This window comes from Argentina silus, assembly GCF_951799395.1.
Source record: "Argentina silus genome assembly, chromosome: 7".
Classification (NCBI taxonomy): Eukaryota; Metazoa; Chordata; class Actinopteri; order Argentiniformes; family Argentinidae; genus Argentina; species Argentina silus.
Genome location: NC_139661.1, coordinates 11,855,398 through 11,870,637, shown reverse-complemented (window position 1 = coordinate 11,870,637; position 15,240 = coordinate 11,855,398). Strand labels below are relative to the sequence as shown.

Sequence of the window (15,240 nt, the reverse complement as noted above, 5' to 3'; positions counted from 1 at the left end):
TCATTCGAGAACACGTGGGAATATAACGGTACGGAGCTGGTGGATTAGTGTGCGTCCAAAGCTTTGGAGAGGTTAGGCTATCCGTCGTATTGGTGCATCGGCTGGTGATAAGGTTCGGATATAATAATTGTAGACACTGAGAGATCCATCAGAAAAACAAGAATGGGATCGTTTGCATATAGACAAGTTATACAGTGACTGAGATGATGTCCATGAGGAAATTACGAGGACGGACTTTGCGCTCCCTCATAGGGGACGAAAGCGCGGGGGGATGTCCTCAGAAGATTAGCGAACAGAGTTTCTCCCTCTCCCTATGGAATGCGGAGACGTCGCGAAAATCCCCTCCCCTGTATTGAATGATGGAGTGATTGATTTTCTTGGGACTAGTAGCAAAATTCATGGAATGTTTTCCTTTCGACGAGAGAGATGGATAACAGCAAAATGAACATTGAAGACGCACGGATGACTTAGAGCTCGACTAACAACAACCTTTATCCGGTCTAAGTAATTGACAATTTTAGTTTGCAGCAGTGAAAAAAGTGTTTGAGGTAAAAGAGTAGTCTTTAGATCCGCTGCAACATTTCAGCGTAGGCTACCCTATAGCAGCAATATAGGCTGTGGCCATAAAAGATCGACTGTCTGACGGTTTGCAAATAGGTTTGTGGTAGCTGTCCATGGTACTGATGTTCCAGGAATGGTGGAGACGCTAAGTATCGCTGTTATCGGTGCTCCCGGAGTAGGGAAAACTTCGATAATTCGTCAATTTATTTATAATGACTTCTCAGAGGTTTACACTCCTACCAGAACTAGATATGTGTACAGACCCTCTGTCATTTTAAACGGTAACATGTACGACCTGAAGATTTTGGATATCCCGCCAATTTCGTCTTTCCCGTCCAGTTCAAGCCAGGTAAGGATAGAAACTTTCTATGACTTTATGTTTTGGTTTCGAAATGGTCAACTCGGCAAGAAAATACGTTATTGCATTTCAAAATGCACATCATTGTATGATTTCATATGCGCAAAGCATGTTGTCTTTATCTTGACCCTTTCATAGGTTTTCATAGATGTTCACACGTCCACAATCACGTAGACTAGAATTTCACTAACACAGTTTACTCCAACATAAAATAATTCGACTCAAGAATAGTTCGCGCAGCCACATTCTATCTATATATGCACGGTGATGCGCGCGCATTGAATCCCTCAAAGTGAAGACATCCATTAGATTGTTTTCTCTCTATTCGATACCCCTTATAAGAGTAGTTGCTATGGAGACCTGATTTATGACTTGAGCCTCTGCAAGCTTATACTTTGGCGTTTAAAAACTCTAGTTAATCTCTCTCTCTCTCTCTCTCTCTCTCTCGTTCCCTCTTTCCCTCTTTCCCTCTCTCTTACTGGCCTCCATTCCATTATAGAATGACCACCCTCAGGCAAGAAGGGTGTTTATGTAACATTGAATTGCTGTATGTGTTCTACCTCTACCAAATTGCAACTCCATAAGTAAGTAATTATTGGCCATTTGCCTCTGCTGAGATCCCCTATCTCAGCGCACACAGCTACAGTACCCAGTCCCAGGGCAGGTGGATGTAGTCCAGGCCTGGTTCCTGACTGGCCCCAGGGGAGTGCTTTGTGGTCTAATCAGAAAATAGAACTCATAATTATTTGGCTTTGTTGAATCTGGTCTCCTGATTCAAAGCAACTTAATATCCTTCAAGTCAGTTGTGTTGCAGGCAGTATAATTACACATCCCCACTGAACTGATGGGAAATGGTAACACACTGCTGCTTTATTCATTGACACAGTTCATGCTTATCATTAGTTCAAGTCAGTGATGAATCATAGTAAAATAAATGGGATGGGAATCGAATGTTACTATTACAGCCCAGACTGTTCCACTATTATTTGTAATGTTCTTACCTTTAAACCACAGGAAGCCTAGAGGAGTATGTTTGTAGCCTGCCTTCAGACACTCTAAAGTAAAGATTGTGGAGTGGAGCTGTTCTTAGTGACCTTAGTGTTAAGCCCCTGGCAAGAGAAGTGGTTCTCAAGAGTTTTCTTTTACTGACATTTTAGTGTGTGTGTGTGTGTGTGTGTGTGTGTGTGTGTGTGTGTGTGTGTGTGTGTGTGTGTGTGTGTGTGTGTATGTATTACTGAATAGCAACAGCACATTCCACACCTCTTTTGACCTTCTTACTGGTGTTAAGAAAGCCTCTCCATTACCACCTGTCTAGAGCAGCTGTGAGGCTGTCTAGATGGGAATCTCCAAGGTCACTATGGAGCCGTTTCCTGAAAATCACTGATGCTGCTGATAGTTGCCAGGCTTTTTGTTATTTGCTGAGGGAATGGCATCACCTCCAAAGCAACAACTGTGTCTATCTACACAGGGGAGCTGCCACTGAGAAAATAAGATCAGGCCATGGAGAGGAGATAGTGCAGCTGAACAAGAGGCCTCCTGAAGTGGGTATGCACTGTATACTCTGTAAACACAGTGTAAACACCCAGATGAGCAGGCTGCAGTGATCCCACACTGCAGAGCCTGGAGACCAGCCGCAAATTAAGGATTCTAGTAGTGTCCAGGACAAATAACAAAAATGTGCATATGACAGCAATCTCTTAGAATGTGTTAAGAGGTCTGCACTCCGCAGTGTGTATTATTGTCTACCATCCGCAGAGGGCCTGAACACAATCTGATTTAGTTTGCTCTTTATTCTGCTAAATGGTGCTTAACCGCCATTAGAGTACAGTCTGGCAAGTGTCAAGAGCAGGGAGAAGACTGAATGGAACACATTATAAGAGGTGCGCGTGTGTTTTTGCTTTATTTCACACATTACTAATAGAAATCTTATTTTCACAGATTTGTCAGGCAAGAGTTCAATCAGACAAGAGTATCTCAGCCAGCTCTTTCTCTAAGGTATAACTAGAGAAAAGCATTATTTCACTGTAACAAGAGCACTTTTATCAGACAGATTGATGGTGCTCATTTCCTGTGGGATGGCTGAGAGAGGAGCCCTAGCCTGTCTCCTGTCCTGTGTGGTCTGCAGGCTGGGCTCTGACCGACCGTGGCTGGTGATCCTCTACTAGCTGTGACAGGAGTGGTGAGGCATCCCTCGTCTCCCCACAGAGAGAGAGCGCCTCTGTCCTTCCATATTTAATAACCCAGCAGCAGGCTCCTGCCTTGGGCTGTTCTGCAGAGAGAGAGAGACCCTGGGTCAGAGTTACAGGACAGAGAGGGACTGGAGCAGCACCAGAACACATAGAGGAACCTGATTGAAATGAACTTTTATTTCTAGCTGATTGGATTAAAGTGCAGTGGCCTGCAGACGGACTGGAGGGAATAACAGACTAATAGACATGAGAGCAAAGCTGCTGCAGGCTATTAGAGAGGTTACAGGGAGTTTAATGGGCACCATGAAAAGTAGGGTTTACTAAATGACCTTTCACCTCTCCTGTATGATACCTGAGGAGTACAGTAGGATGTGGATCTGAGTCACTACTGTACACCTCCATGCTAATGCAATGTAGCTGGTTTTGGTTAAAGTCTAGCACTCTACTTGTAAATAACCTTGTTGTTCTGTGGTACTTTTAGCCCTCTTCCATCACTCTGAGGATGTGCTGGTTTTGGTCTCTTAGGGAGGGAGGGCAGACGCCATTCCATTAGTCTGGGATTCTGATAGAAATAATCATGTATTAGCTAGCGGTGTGGCTGTCTGTGTTAATGTGTTGCTGTTTTCATGAGGAGAGCATCTGTCACAGTTTGTCGATAGGATGCGATGACAGATGGACGTAAGCCTGACTGTGGATCCATTTCAGGATTTGTTTCCAGTTCTTTTTTCGTTCTTCTGATAATGTATCACCATGACTGCCTCCCACGCATGATGTGCTCCCTCCCTCTACATGATGTTCTCTGTCTCTGTTCTCTGTTCCCCTGTTTGCATACCTTTATCTTATCTTATCTTTATTATACATTGCATCAGGTGGAACTCTTTCTTTCTGTCTTTATTTATGTGTTCTCTTGGCTGTATGTCTGTGTCCTTCCCACCTGTGTGTGTGTGTGTGTGTGTGTGTGTGTGTGTGTGTGTGCGTGCGTCCGTGCGTGCGTGCGTGCGTGCGTGCGTGTGTGCGTGCGTGCGTGCGTGCGAGAGATTCCAGGATCAATGCCACCTCAACACCCAGTGTAACCCCAATGTTAAAAAACCCTGCACACATTCACAGGTGTAACACGTGTTTCCCTGGTGTATTACATCAATAGATCATGAGACGCTCAATCCCAAAGGACAGAAGATGGTTTATGGGCATTGGGAGAGATGTCTCTTACCATTATCCATTGCCCTTCATGGCCCTGTTTCCCACTGTTGGATATGGGTATCGATCCATCACCATTTACCCTTCTATCATTGTCAGCAGTGTCCCCACTTTGTGTCAGCTTCATCATAGCCTGGTAAACAATGACTGAGGACATGTGTTTCCAAGGAAACCTGCTCTGCTTGGCACTTGAAGGGAGAGGGGTGGGATGCTCTTTTTAACAAAGGTTTCAAAGGGCCAACTGGAAGACATACTGGCACTTCACGCACACACATTTACGCATTAATCTATTTCAGGTGCTATTATTATTGTTCTACGCCTCTACCTTTAAACCTTTGCTCCACTCTCCTTTTCTCTCTCTCTTTTGTTCTCCTACACCTCTTTAAGGTGTGAGAAGGCGGTAGATTGAGTTTACAAGCTATGGTGTTGCTATCGTTCCTGTGTACAGAGCTCCACCTCCACATTCAAAGGAAGCCTTTGATGACAAAGAGATATGAGTTGAGGATGCAAGGCTCTATTTTTAGCCCACATAGAGTGAGATGGGAGTGCATCCAAAGTGCATGGAGGGATGTGACTATGTATACCACACAATGTCTACCATGGCCAAATCCTGAATCAAGGATGACAAGGGATCCAGTTCATAGCGTTAGTTTTAACACAACTTTTTATTTTTATTTAACAATTTATTAAGCATATTGCACTAGAAATTGGTATGGTAGATAAACTGATTATTTTTATTGAATGAATGATGAATGCATTATAATGCATAGGCCATGTCCTCTACAGTACTTATACATAAGTCAAAACAAACCTACAGTACACAAAGACACACAACACACACACACACACACACACACACACACACACACACACACACACACACACACACACACACACACACACACACACACACACACAGGTCATTGGGAGCACTGTACTGTGGAACTTTGACAATAAGAAGATGTAGCATTTACAAGGACATGGGAATTGGTAAGGGGGTGGGGGGAGTACAGTGGGAGGGAAGAAAACCTAGTTGGAGAAAGAGAAGAGAGGAATGCTGATGATCTCTCTCCTCTCCTCCCACCCCCCTGAAATACCATTTAATCAGTCTGTGGTGAGAGAGAGAAATTAAAGGAGCAGAAATGTATAGAATTTCTACACATGCTCGTTTTGACCATTATTTTTTCTTTCTCACTTGCTCTCCCTCTCCTCCTCCTCACTCTCCCACTCTGTCCCACCTTTGTGTATAATGATCTCAGTGCCACAGTGTTTGTCTCCATGCCTGATCGCCCTCATTATCTCTCTGCCTACAGTGTGTGTGAGACTCTCTCTCTCTTGTCTCCTTCACACAACCAAACACAAACACACTGGTGCCGCAGATCCCTCTAAATTAGATGAAGGCAATTATTCCCTGTCGACATGGACACGTTACCATTGTCATCATTAGAGTTTACATTGATCATCATCTGTGCTCATATTCCTACCTACTGCTGCCTCAGGTTCCCAACCAAAATGACACATTGGCAGACTCACTGTTTTCGACTTAAGACTAAGCTATAAAACAATGTTTTTTTATGTACAGAGGATCCTCTCTCAATCTGGAGATTGGATCCATTCAGGTTCCATCACTCAGCCAGTGGTATTCTGTTAATACTCGTTCATGCAGTGACATTCAGACGCCTTGCCTTATTGATTTGTCACGGTCAGGTTTTGTAAGCTGGGTTTGAGGTGGATAAATAATGAGGGATGTCAGAGAGCCACCTCGCCCAGCACTGGGGTACACGCCCTGGCTGGGAGTGTGGTTGGGTCCCAGCCAAGGGTTATGTTCACACATCCTGCTTGTCTATCGCTCTTCCCTTCCCCTGATGCTCTTTAATTTGTGCCTCTCTGAGAGAACCCCCCCCCCCCCCCCCTCCCATGTCTCTCTCCCTCCCCCTCTCTTTCACTTTCCCCCAGCCTCCTCAGCGAGCAAAAACACTTATAGATTCAGCTCACACATGTAGAGCTGGTGACAGGGAGGGAGAGAGAGAGAGAGAGAAAGAGAGAGACAGACGACGGCAGAGGGGGCGGGGGGGAGGGGCGGCGGGGGAGGGGTGGGGTCAGGTCACTGTGTCATGCTTGAAGCAATTGTCTCACTGGCCATAGCAAATGTCTCCAATCGCCCTGCGTGTTTTAATTATTGTTAGCAAATCATTACTAGCTTGCTGCTGTTTTCCCCCATCAGCATGTGTAACAAGGCTGGAGAGTGTAGTGATGCAGGTCCAGCATGTTCCTAGTGTTTGGCTTGACAGGAGAATGCCCTTTTCCCTGCTATGCCAGAGAGCTCTTCCTCTGTCCCTGGGCCACGTGTGTTCAGAGCGCAGCTTGCATTATGCATAAGGCAAACAGCATGTTTTATGACTTCAGTCTGGTTTACTCCAGGGTTGTCTGACTCTCTAAAGCAGTGCTGTCTTTCTTATCCTAAAACTTTATTCTAGGAAAAGTGGCGTAAGAAGAGAGCAAAACATCCTGAGATCTCTTGAATTATTTAGTATCATCATAGCTACAGTACCACTGCTCAAGTCAAGGTCTCCTTATACTGTAGTAGCTAGAAACATAAAGCCTTTCCTCAAATGCCTCACCATTCAGGGGGAGGTTGTAGAAGCAGAGCTTGCCATTGGAGGATTCAATCTTGGTCTAGAGAGGTGCTTGTCTCTATAACTACTTTATAAATATCTGTCTTACTTGTCAACTCAGCTAAACGAACAGCTGTTTTCACTCTCATTCCCATTTCTTATTGTGTACTGTTGTGTATTAGAGGTGTACAGTATTTGTGTCATACAGTACACTGTGCCCACATGTTCCTCTCTCTCTCTCTCTCTCTCTCTCTCTCTCTCTCTCTCTCTCTCTCTCTCTCTCTCCCTGGTAGGAGTGGCTGGACCTGCGCTGCAGAGGAGTACGCAATGCCAATGCCTACATCCTGGTATATGACATCTGCTGTGTGGAGAGCTTTGAATACGTCAAGATGATCCGGCAGCAGATAGTGGAGCACAGGTAGGGCACGGCCCAGTCTGGTAACACACCCTCAGAGGGCAGGTCTGGTAACACACCCTCAGAGGGCAGGTCTGGTAACACACCCTCAGAGGGCAGGTCTGGTAACACACCCTCAGAGGGCAGGTCTGGTAACACACCCTCAGGGGGCAGGTCTACTGAGGGTAGACTGCAGGTCTACCCTCAGTAGACCTGCAGTCATGTGTCAACATTAACACCAAGCTTATTTGCTCCCATTGCTGTGTGCAGACATCTCAGAGTGACCCCATCAATGACAGCATGCAATCACACAGTGCCACACATTTGTACTTTCACACATTCAATCTCTGTGACAGTGACTGATAGCCCACATTGCATTTGGGACAATCCCCCTCCCTGATATTTTGACAGTTCAGTAATGAGGTGACATTTGATTCTGGCATTGATGGGCGAGTTACCAGGCGAGTACTGCACTGGCCCATTCTGATGTAAAAGGACAAAAGACATCTCCTGTCCTGTCATTGCTGCACCTGCATACATTTGCATATTGATAGGCAAAATGAGTGGTCCTCATCTGCTGAGCTCTAAAGAGATTCACCTCTGCTGCTGAGTGACGTGACTGGCCTTGGACTGCAGTGCGCCTTCTCCTCCACACATGTGCCTCCCAGGCTCCAGGTGTAGCAGGCTGGGTCTGCTCTGAGTTCGCTCTCTGGGTCACTGTCTGGGCTCTGGCACAGCTGTCTGTGTAAAGCCCATGCCAGAACATGTTGTGTCTACAGCAGAGGGGGATATAACGTGGAGATAACCTCTGAATGGAGAGAAAAGGAGGGTGAGAGAGGGACATGATGGAGTGAGATGGGAGAGACAGATAGAAAGGCAAGAGGGATGAGAGGGAGGAAGGCAGACAGATGTGATGGGGGAGATAGAGGGATGGATGGATGAGTTGCCTGTTGAATAAATCTGAATAATGGGGGAGATGACACCCACACGTAGGTTTTTGGAATTTGTGTGGGTTTGAAGGGCGGGATGTCAGCAGGCCAAAGAGGAATTGGTTGTGTCTTTCTTCTGCTGCTCACCCAACCCACACCTACACACACACACACACACAAACACACACACACAAGCACAAACAAACACAAAAACACAAACACACACACACACTCCACTATCTACACAATCCTCATCTACTGCAAACATTCTCACACCCACAAACAACCTTCCTCACCCAGAATAATCCTGCCTGCCTTGTCAGTTCTCTTGTTCTGTTGCCCAAAAGCCCCTAGCTGCCTTTGATATGATGAAGACTCTGACAACACACGCACTCTCTCTCTCTCTCTCTCACACACCCACACACACTCACACACCACACGGGCACACACACACACACACACACACACACACACACACACACACACACACACACACACACACACACACACACACACACACACACACACACACACCCACACACACACACACACACACACACACACACAAATCCTTCCGTCTAAACTGCTCCCCCCTGAGACCTTCAGGCCTGAGTGGTTATATGAGAGCATATTTTTCTCACATCTGTCAATTGCCTGTGCAGATGCCAGCTTACAGTACCTACACAAATACCTATTGTGAAAGGATTATTGGGATGCTTTTTCATAACTCCACAACCTGTACTTCTAAAAGCCACAAGAAATTACCTAATTTCTGTCAGGGTTTATCTCAACAGAAGGCATTCCGAAGACAATTGAACATTCATGGTACTGAAGGTGCTTCAGTGTTGTTAACCTTGTCTTTATGTTTAGAGTTAGGGTTAAGATAATAACAGGGTTTCTGTTGTGTGTATTTGCATGTATAAATCATGTATTATCAAAATGTAAAAGGTATTTGCATGTTAGGGAAAGAGGGACTGTTTGTTTGCTGTCTATATTCCTTCATCCATCACATCATTTTTGCCACAGAACATGCAAAGCTGAAGCAATTAAAGCTGGAAGCAAGGTCTTAGCTTATTTATAGTTAATAATTAGACAATAGTCTTAATGTCAGCTTCACTTGAGTCATCACAGCTTTATCCCAGCCCTCAGGCTGCCACACATCTCCACAATCCAATGTGCTGTGAGAAACATTCCCTCCATATTTAGTCTCCGTCGATACAGAGTATGGAGGGAGGCCCCCAGGGCCCTAAAGCTCTGATCCACCCCCACACGCCTCCAAACCAGGCAGAGGAAACACACATACATATCACACTCTATAGTGGCATTTACTCACACACACACACACACACACACACACACACACATGTGAGGATACATTGCAGCTCACCATAGCCACTACAAAAGCCAACACACACATCTTGTAGCAATCCTCACACAAATCTTTTTCACACACACACACCACACACACCTACACACACACATATGACCACTGAAAGAAGGTGGATTTAAATTCTACTAGAAGACTCTTCATCTCTATGCAGTCACCTTTACATTCGTATATCCCCTGGGTTTGTGTGGAGAATTGGGTTTATGTGATTTTGATTAGATTTAGGATTGTTGCTCTGTGTTTGTTTGTAATCCCAATATGCCTGTTTGATTGCAACTCCATCTTTTCCTTCCCATCTCTCCATTTCTTGCACCCCTCTCTCTGTCTTCCCTCGGTCTCTCCATCCCTCTACCTGCCCCTGTAGGGAGGGCAGCAGTAGTGAGGTGCCCATTCTGGTGGTTGGCAGTAAGAGGGACCTGCAGCGCCAGCGCTTCACCCCTCGCAGGGCCGTCTCAGTGCTGGTGAAGAAGACCTGGAAGTGTGGCTACGTGGAATGCTCTGCCAAGTTCAACTGGCATGTGGTTCTACTCTTCAAAGAGCTGCTGGGCATCGCTGTGTCGCGAGGCATGCGCCAGAACCACACCTCCATTCGTCTGCAGGGGGCGCTGCAGAGAAACCGCTGCACTGTCATGTGACCCAGCGAGCTCCCCCCTCTGGCCTATGTCAGCCCCATAAGAGCCTGACCTAAGGGGGAGTGTGGGGATGTATGGATCAGAGGACTTCTATCTAAATGGCTGGAAAACACACTGAGGCCTCCTGCTTTACTGAGCTGATTTTCATATGAGGTTTATTTTATTTGACTCCTGGGCTGTAGGACACTGGCTTTTAGCCCTGTACACTTATCATCTCACACATCCCCCAAATTGTCAGATGTTCCTATTGAGAGAGGGTAGGAAGAGGAAGGAGGAGAGGGACTAACAATGGATACACAGCTCTGGTTAAAGGTTACTTACACATCAACTCTCACTTTAGGTGTGACGTTGTGCTCCCTAGATCACATGGCAATGGCTAGTGATAGTCCATTGGGTTCAATAGGGATTTGACAGTGTGGGAGCTGTGCGTGTAGTGGACAGTGGTATCACTAATACTGATATAAATTGATCTGTACAGTATTCATGACAGTCCAGAGAATGCAATTTCGTGAAGTCTTCCTTTTTGAAAATGTTAAGTGTCATGTAAAGTAAGGTACATGTGTCCTGTCACACTTGAAATCACTACATCATAATGACTAAACCACTCACTAAACGTACTAAGGGAGGGAGTGGTAAATTTAGACAAATAAACAAGACAGGTTTATCTGCCTATATTTCATTTTGGTCTAATAATGTTTGAGGTCAGATAACCCTGTGCTCATCCTCTTTTAGTCGTACAGTAGCTGCATCCAAAAATCCCTTCAGATGACATAATCAACACAATCCACCCTAAATTGTAACAATTGTATTTCTGGGATGTGTCTTAGTTTACTGTAAGCATTGTCTTGTGCTTCGGTGTTGGTTTAAAGCTCCAGTCTCTCTTCTTGTATAATGCTATTGTGGTTCTCTTGCAGCAGAAAAACACTGCAGTTTCTATCTTGATGAAGGACTTTAATCCGCTCCCTCCCCTCTTTCCCTGTCTGTGTTTCTGATGAATACATTAAATCCAGAGCTCCCTGGTAGCTGCAGAGACTAGATGTAGATTGGCTATACCACCCTAAAGAGGCAGAAGCACAGTGTAAGAGGCAGTGACAATATACCGTAGGACGGGGAAAGGAGGTACTTGGTGATATTGAAATGCATAAGCACACAATGACGTCCAGAGTAGGTCATTGGTCAAGAAATTGAGAGATGGGGAACAGTAAAGGAAGAAGAAAGAGGCAGATGCTGTGTTACAAAGAGTGGCGCAATAAAACCAGCTATCTCTAACATTAAGTGCATAAAAATCCTTCCTTGTAAATTCAAAACAAGCATTCAAACCACACTCAAGGGGAAAAACATGCACATAGCCTAATTACTCCTCTACCGAAACACACACATGCACACATCCCTTGAGTGAAACAGAGAGTACTATGGTATTTCTGATCAGTGTCTGCGAGTTATTTCTAATGTTGAGAATGTGGTGAAATTAAATTGTGAATTTTTCATATACCAACTCAGACACCCTGTGACATTGTTTGCACTGAAAATTAGTACTACAGTAGAGTATATGAAAGAGTGCATCATTGATTTGCATGCTTTTGTTGGCCAAGCCAGCAGGTCAGGGTTTAATTGCACTTGTGTGATTATGTGTTATTCAAGTTATTGTATTTTATTTACTTGTACAAAATGATTATCAGAAACTACCAGGAGCAGCTATGTGCTGTGTGTGTATGTGTGCACCTCAAAAGCTGCATGTGTAGGCATAGGTTCAATTTTACTAGAAAGCGTAGAGTTGTAGCCTTATATCAGGATTGGCCGCAAAAGGTGAGCTGATATGTAGCATCCGGATTGAATCACTAGAGAGCAATGGTCTGTAGCATGAGTGTCAATCCATTTAAGTTTAAAATGGGAGTGTGCGTGCGTGCGTGCGTGCGTGCGTGTGTGTGTGCGCGCGCACGATGTGTTCCAAAATAAAAAGGGCTAATTTTTCTATCAGAATTCACTAGTATGTATTTTTACTAGTAGGTGTTAGATGTTTTGTTTTTGACACTGGATAAATTAAATACATTTGTGAACAATGATCTTTCTCTGTCAGTATTTATCATCCATTGGTTGTATGTGCACTATACACACCGACTCTCACCGCTACAATGTGACAATATCGCCACCGTGTGTTAATAGATTGTCGTTATTATCCGGCACAGCCCATAAAATGTATTCAGCTTTTGAAAAATATATTATCTTTTGCTCCCTAATTTGCTATGTCATCATCTGTTTAATTAGATTCTGGTATGTGGTGAGTAGGCCAATCATGAGGAGAATTAGTGAGTATGAAAATGTTGATAATTGATAATAACGTTAAACAAAATGCTGGAATTCAATCGAACCCGCAAGAACAATGATTTCGGTGTGCTTGTTTACAATGAGGCAGCTGATGGGAGCTGCATGGAAATGATGGAGGCACGTGCCAGAAGTTGCGCATCTTGTCATCATATAATTTGATGGCCTATATTAATTTAGAGTAGGCATGGGCTACTGGGGCTATTGTGGCTACAGTACTCAAAACTATTCTATTTTCTTTGACCATGGGAAAAGAGCGTACCGGTAATGCGTGTTCGATTGAGTGAATCCCAGTCAGGGTTTCTTTATGCCAGCTAAATCAAGGAGAACGTCTTAGCTTTTGATATTTTCCATATTAAAATTCAGCAGCCCTGTCACATGCCTAGCAATGTCGATAAGGAATTCCTCATAGAAACGTCACATGGAAGAGTGTTCCTCCTTCGCATCAGTTTTCATCGTTCCTCCAGTTTCCAGCGTCATGTGAAAGGGGTGCGTAGTGTTTATCTCGCTCTAGTCCCGGACCCTCCCCCGTCGAGTTCACTCGTCGGCGGTGAGTGCATGGGGAGAGCGACCGCTCTCTGTGGTGGCTCCGGTCGGATAGTGTCAATCCTTTCTGCGGTCCCCTGTTTATCCTGCACACCCCAACGACGTACGTCGGAGCGGAGAATGAGCGACCAGGGGAAGGGCTCGGCGTCCAATTCTGCTGCCGGGGCCCCAGCACCGGGGTCGGATACTTATAAAGGATGGCTTTTTAAATGGACTAACTATTTGAAAGGGTATCAACGCCGATGGTTTGTCCTCAGCAATGGACTTCTGTCATATTACAGGTAATTATGCAGACACTAATGCACAGTCTGATCCAAATAAACGACCATGTCTGCTAGCTAGCTAGCCAGCCATTGATGTGACACTGGAGATGAGTGTTGAAAGTAAGCATGCTAATGTTAGCTAGCTAACCTGTCAGTTTGCTTGTACTGTCTTTCCTGACATGTGATGTAGCAAAGCACGTACAGTACCAACACAGGACTATCGGCTTGCATTTTCCTGTGTGGTCTTGCAAGTCTCTGTCAAACACACACTTGATGTCACTACTGGCTGTGCAGCTAGCGACAACTTCTTGACAAACCTCAGAAGCTGTCAAAATGAATGTGACTGACACCAGCTGGCGAGATATCTATAACTGGATAACCAGTTTTGTGTACTGTAGCTAAACGTGTCAGATGCATAGGTGAGCTAGTCAGATACTGCAAAACAATTGTCTAGCCAGCAGGTGAGTCAGCTTACCAACCTTGCCTAGTAGTACCCACACCCATCTGACCCTTCCTGTGTGTGGATGAGTGCATTTGCTTTTGAGCAGCAACATCCACAACAGTATTATTATCTCCACTGTGACTGCAAAGACAGGTGCCACCTGTGTGCTATACTAATAACACCTGTGGCTCAGGTGCTTCCTGAATAGGAGTCATGTTTCCTCAGGGTAACTTTATGATCAGTAGAGACAATGGAAGAGGAGGCTGGGGGATCACATGTAACAACAGTTGTTCACAAGACCCAACTCGGTTTTCTGTGCTTAATTAATTGGTTCGTGACAGAATGTAGGACTCTTCCTTTGAGTTCTGCAAATGGTGCCATCCGCAGCATCATGGTAAAAATGTTTGACATTGGCTGCTAATGAAAGGATCCTGAAACCAGCTTAGGCTTATTAAGCCACTCAGCTGATGTTTCGTGTCAACAAGTTTTGGCAAATGGCAGAGACGGCTCATGTCATAAAGCCACAATTAATGAATGAAAATATATGACACAGCCTTCAATGTAATTTCAGTAATAAATATTTTCTACGGCTGAAAACTATTTTGCAGTAGCTTTGCAAGTGTGTTAGAACACACAGTCCTCTCCAGGAAAATGTGCATGACTTATTTGGAGGGCAAAATGCCAAAACACTGCTTGTTAGATTTACAGACTCATTTCTGTCAGCTAGCCCACCTGTCTGTTTCTCTCATACCAAACCCATCACATGCCATGCTATAGGATACACCACACTACTACCACACCTTTGCGCACAAAGAGCCTTGTTGTCCTTTTGCTAGTGAGGGGTTAGTGGAAACTGAGACAGGGGAGCCAAAGTCCCATTCTTGTTTGTGCTGATGGTGAAAGGAAAGAACCCTGTCCTCTCCCCTCTATTAATAGTCCATTATGTTGGAAGGTGACTGCTGTCCCTGATGGAAAGGTAGCCTGTCGACATCTGAGCACTGAGGCAGTGGACCGCACACGTTCCCACAAAGGAGAGCCTGAGTAATGCCCCCTCCCCTCCTCCTCTCTGCTTGGCAGACCTCTGTGTGTGTCTGCCTGGAGCTTTTGTGTGTGCCTGCATTTGTCTGCTTGGGTCTATCAGAATTTTTAAGTGGGTTAAAAATTAAACCCGTAACCCTAGCCTGACAATTTCTCCTCACCTTTAGAGGTTTTCCCAACTATGTCACACTTTGATTATAAAACCTCATTTGTCACAGCAGTACTGAGGAAGAGTCGATGTGTGTATCAGTATTAGGCCTACTATATCTGCTACATATACACTGTTCTACTCTCCACACATCCCCCTCCCCCCTTTTCATCATGATTAAAGAGCAAAGTGTTGCTCTGTGTCAATGTTACAGTACTG

General features: G+C 44.9%; 2 protein-coding genes across 2 annotated transcripts in view; both read left to right on the top strand.

Moving 5' to 3' along the window:
* Positions 1-694: 694 nt before the first annotated feature.
* Positions 695-10,265, top strand: rasl10a (RAS-like, family 10, member A; the record flags this gene model as incomplete). The annotated part of the gene is made up of 3 exons (XM_083672957.1): positions 695-910; positions 7,214-7,338; positions 9,995-10,265. 3 exons carry the CDS (start codon positions 695-697, stop codon positions 10,263-10,265), a joined length of 612 nt encoding a protein of 203 aa, XP_083529083.1.
* Positions 10,266-13,142: 2,877 nt separating this feature from the next.
* The window catches only part of osbp2b (oxysterol binding protein 2b), a gene marked incomplete at its 5' end in the record, with an annotated part of 39,466 nt that continues 37,368 nt past the window's right edge, over positions 13,143-15,240 (top strand). Inside the window, one exon of the mRNA XM_083674102.1 lies at positions 13,143-13,411. Coding sequence (XP_083530228.1) covers positions 13,143-13,411 — 269 coding nt within the window. The remainder of the gene's footprint in view (positions 13,412-15,240) is intronic.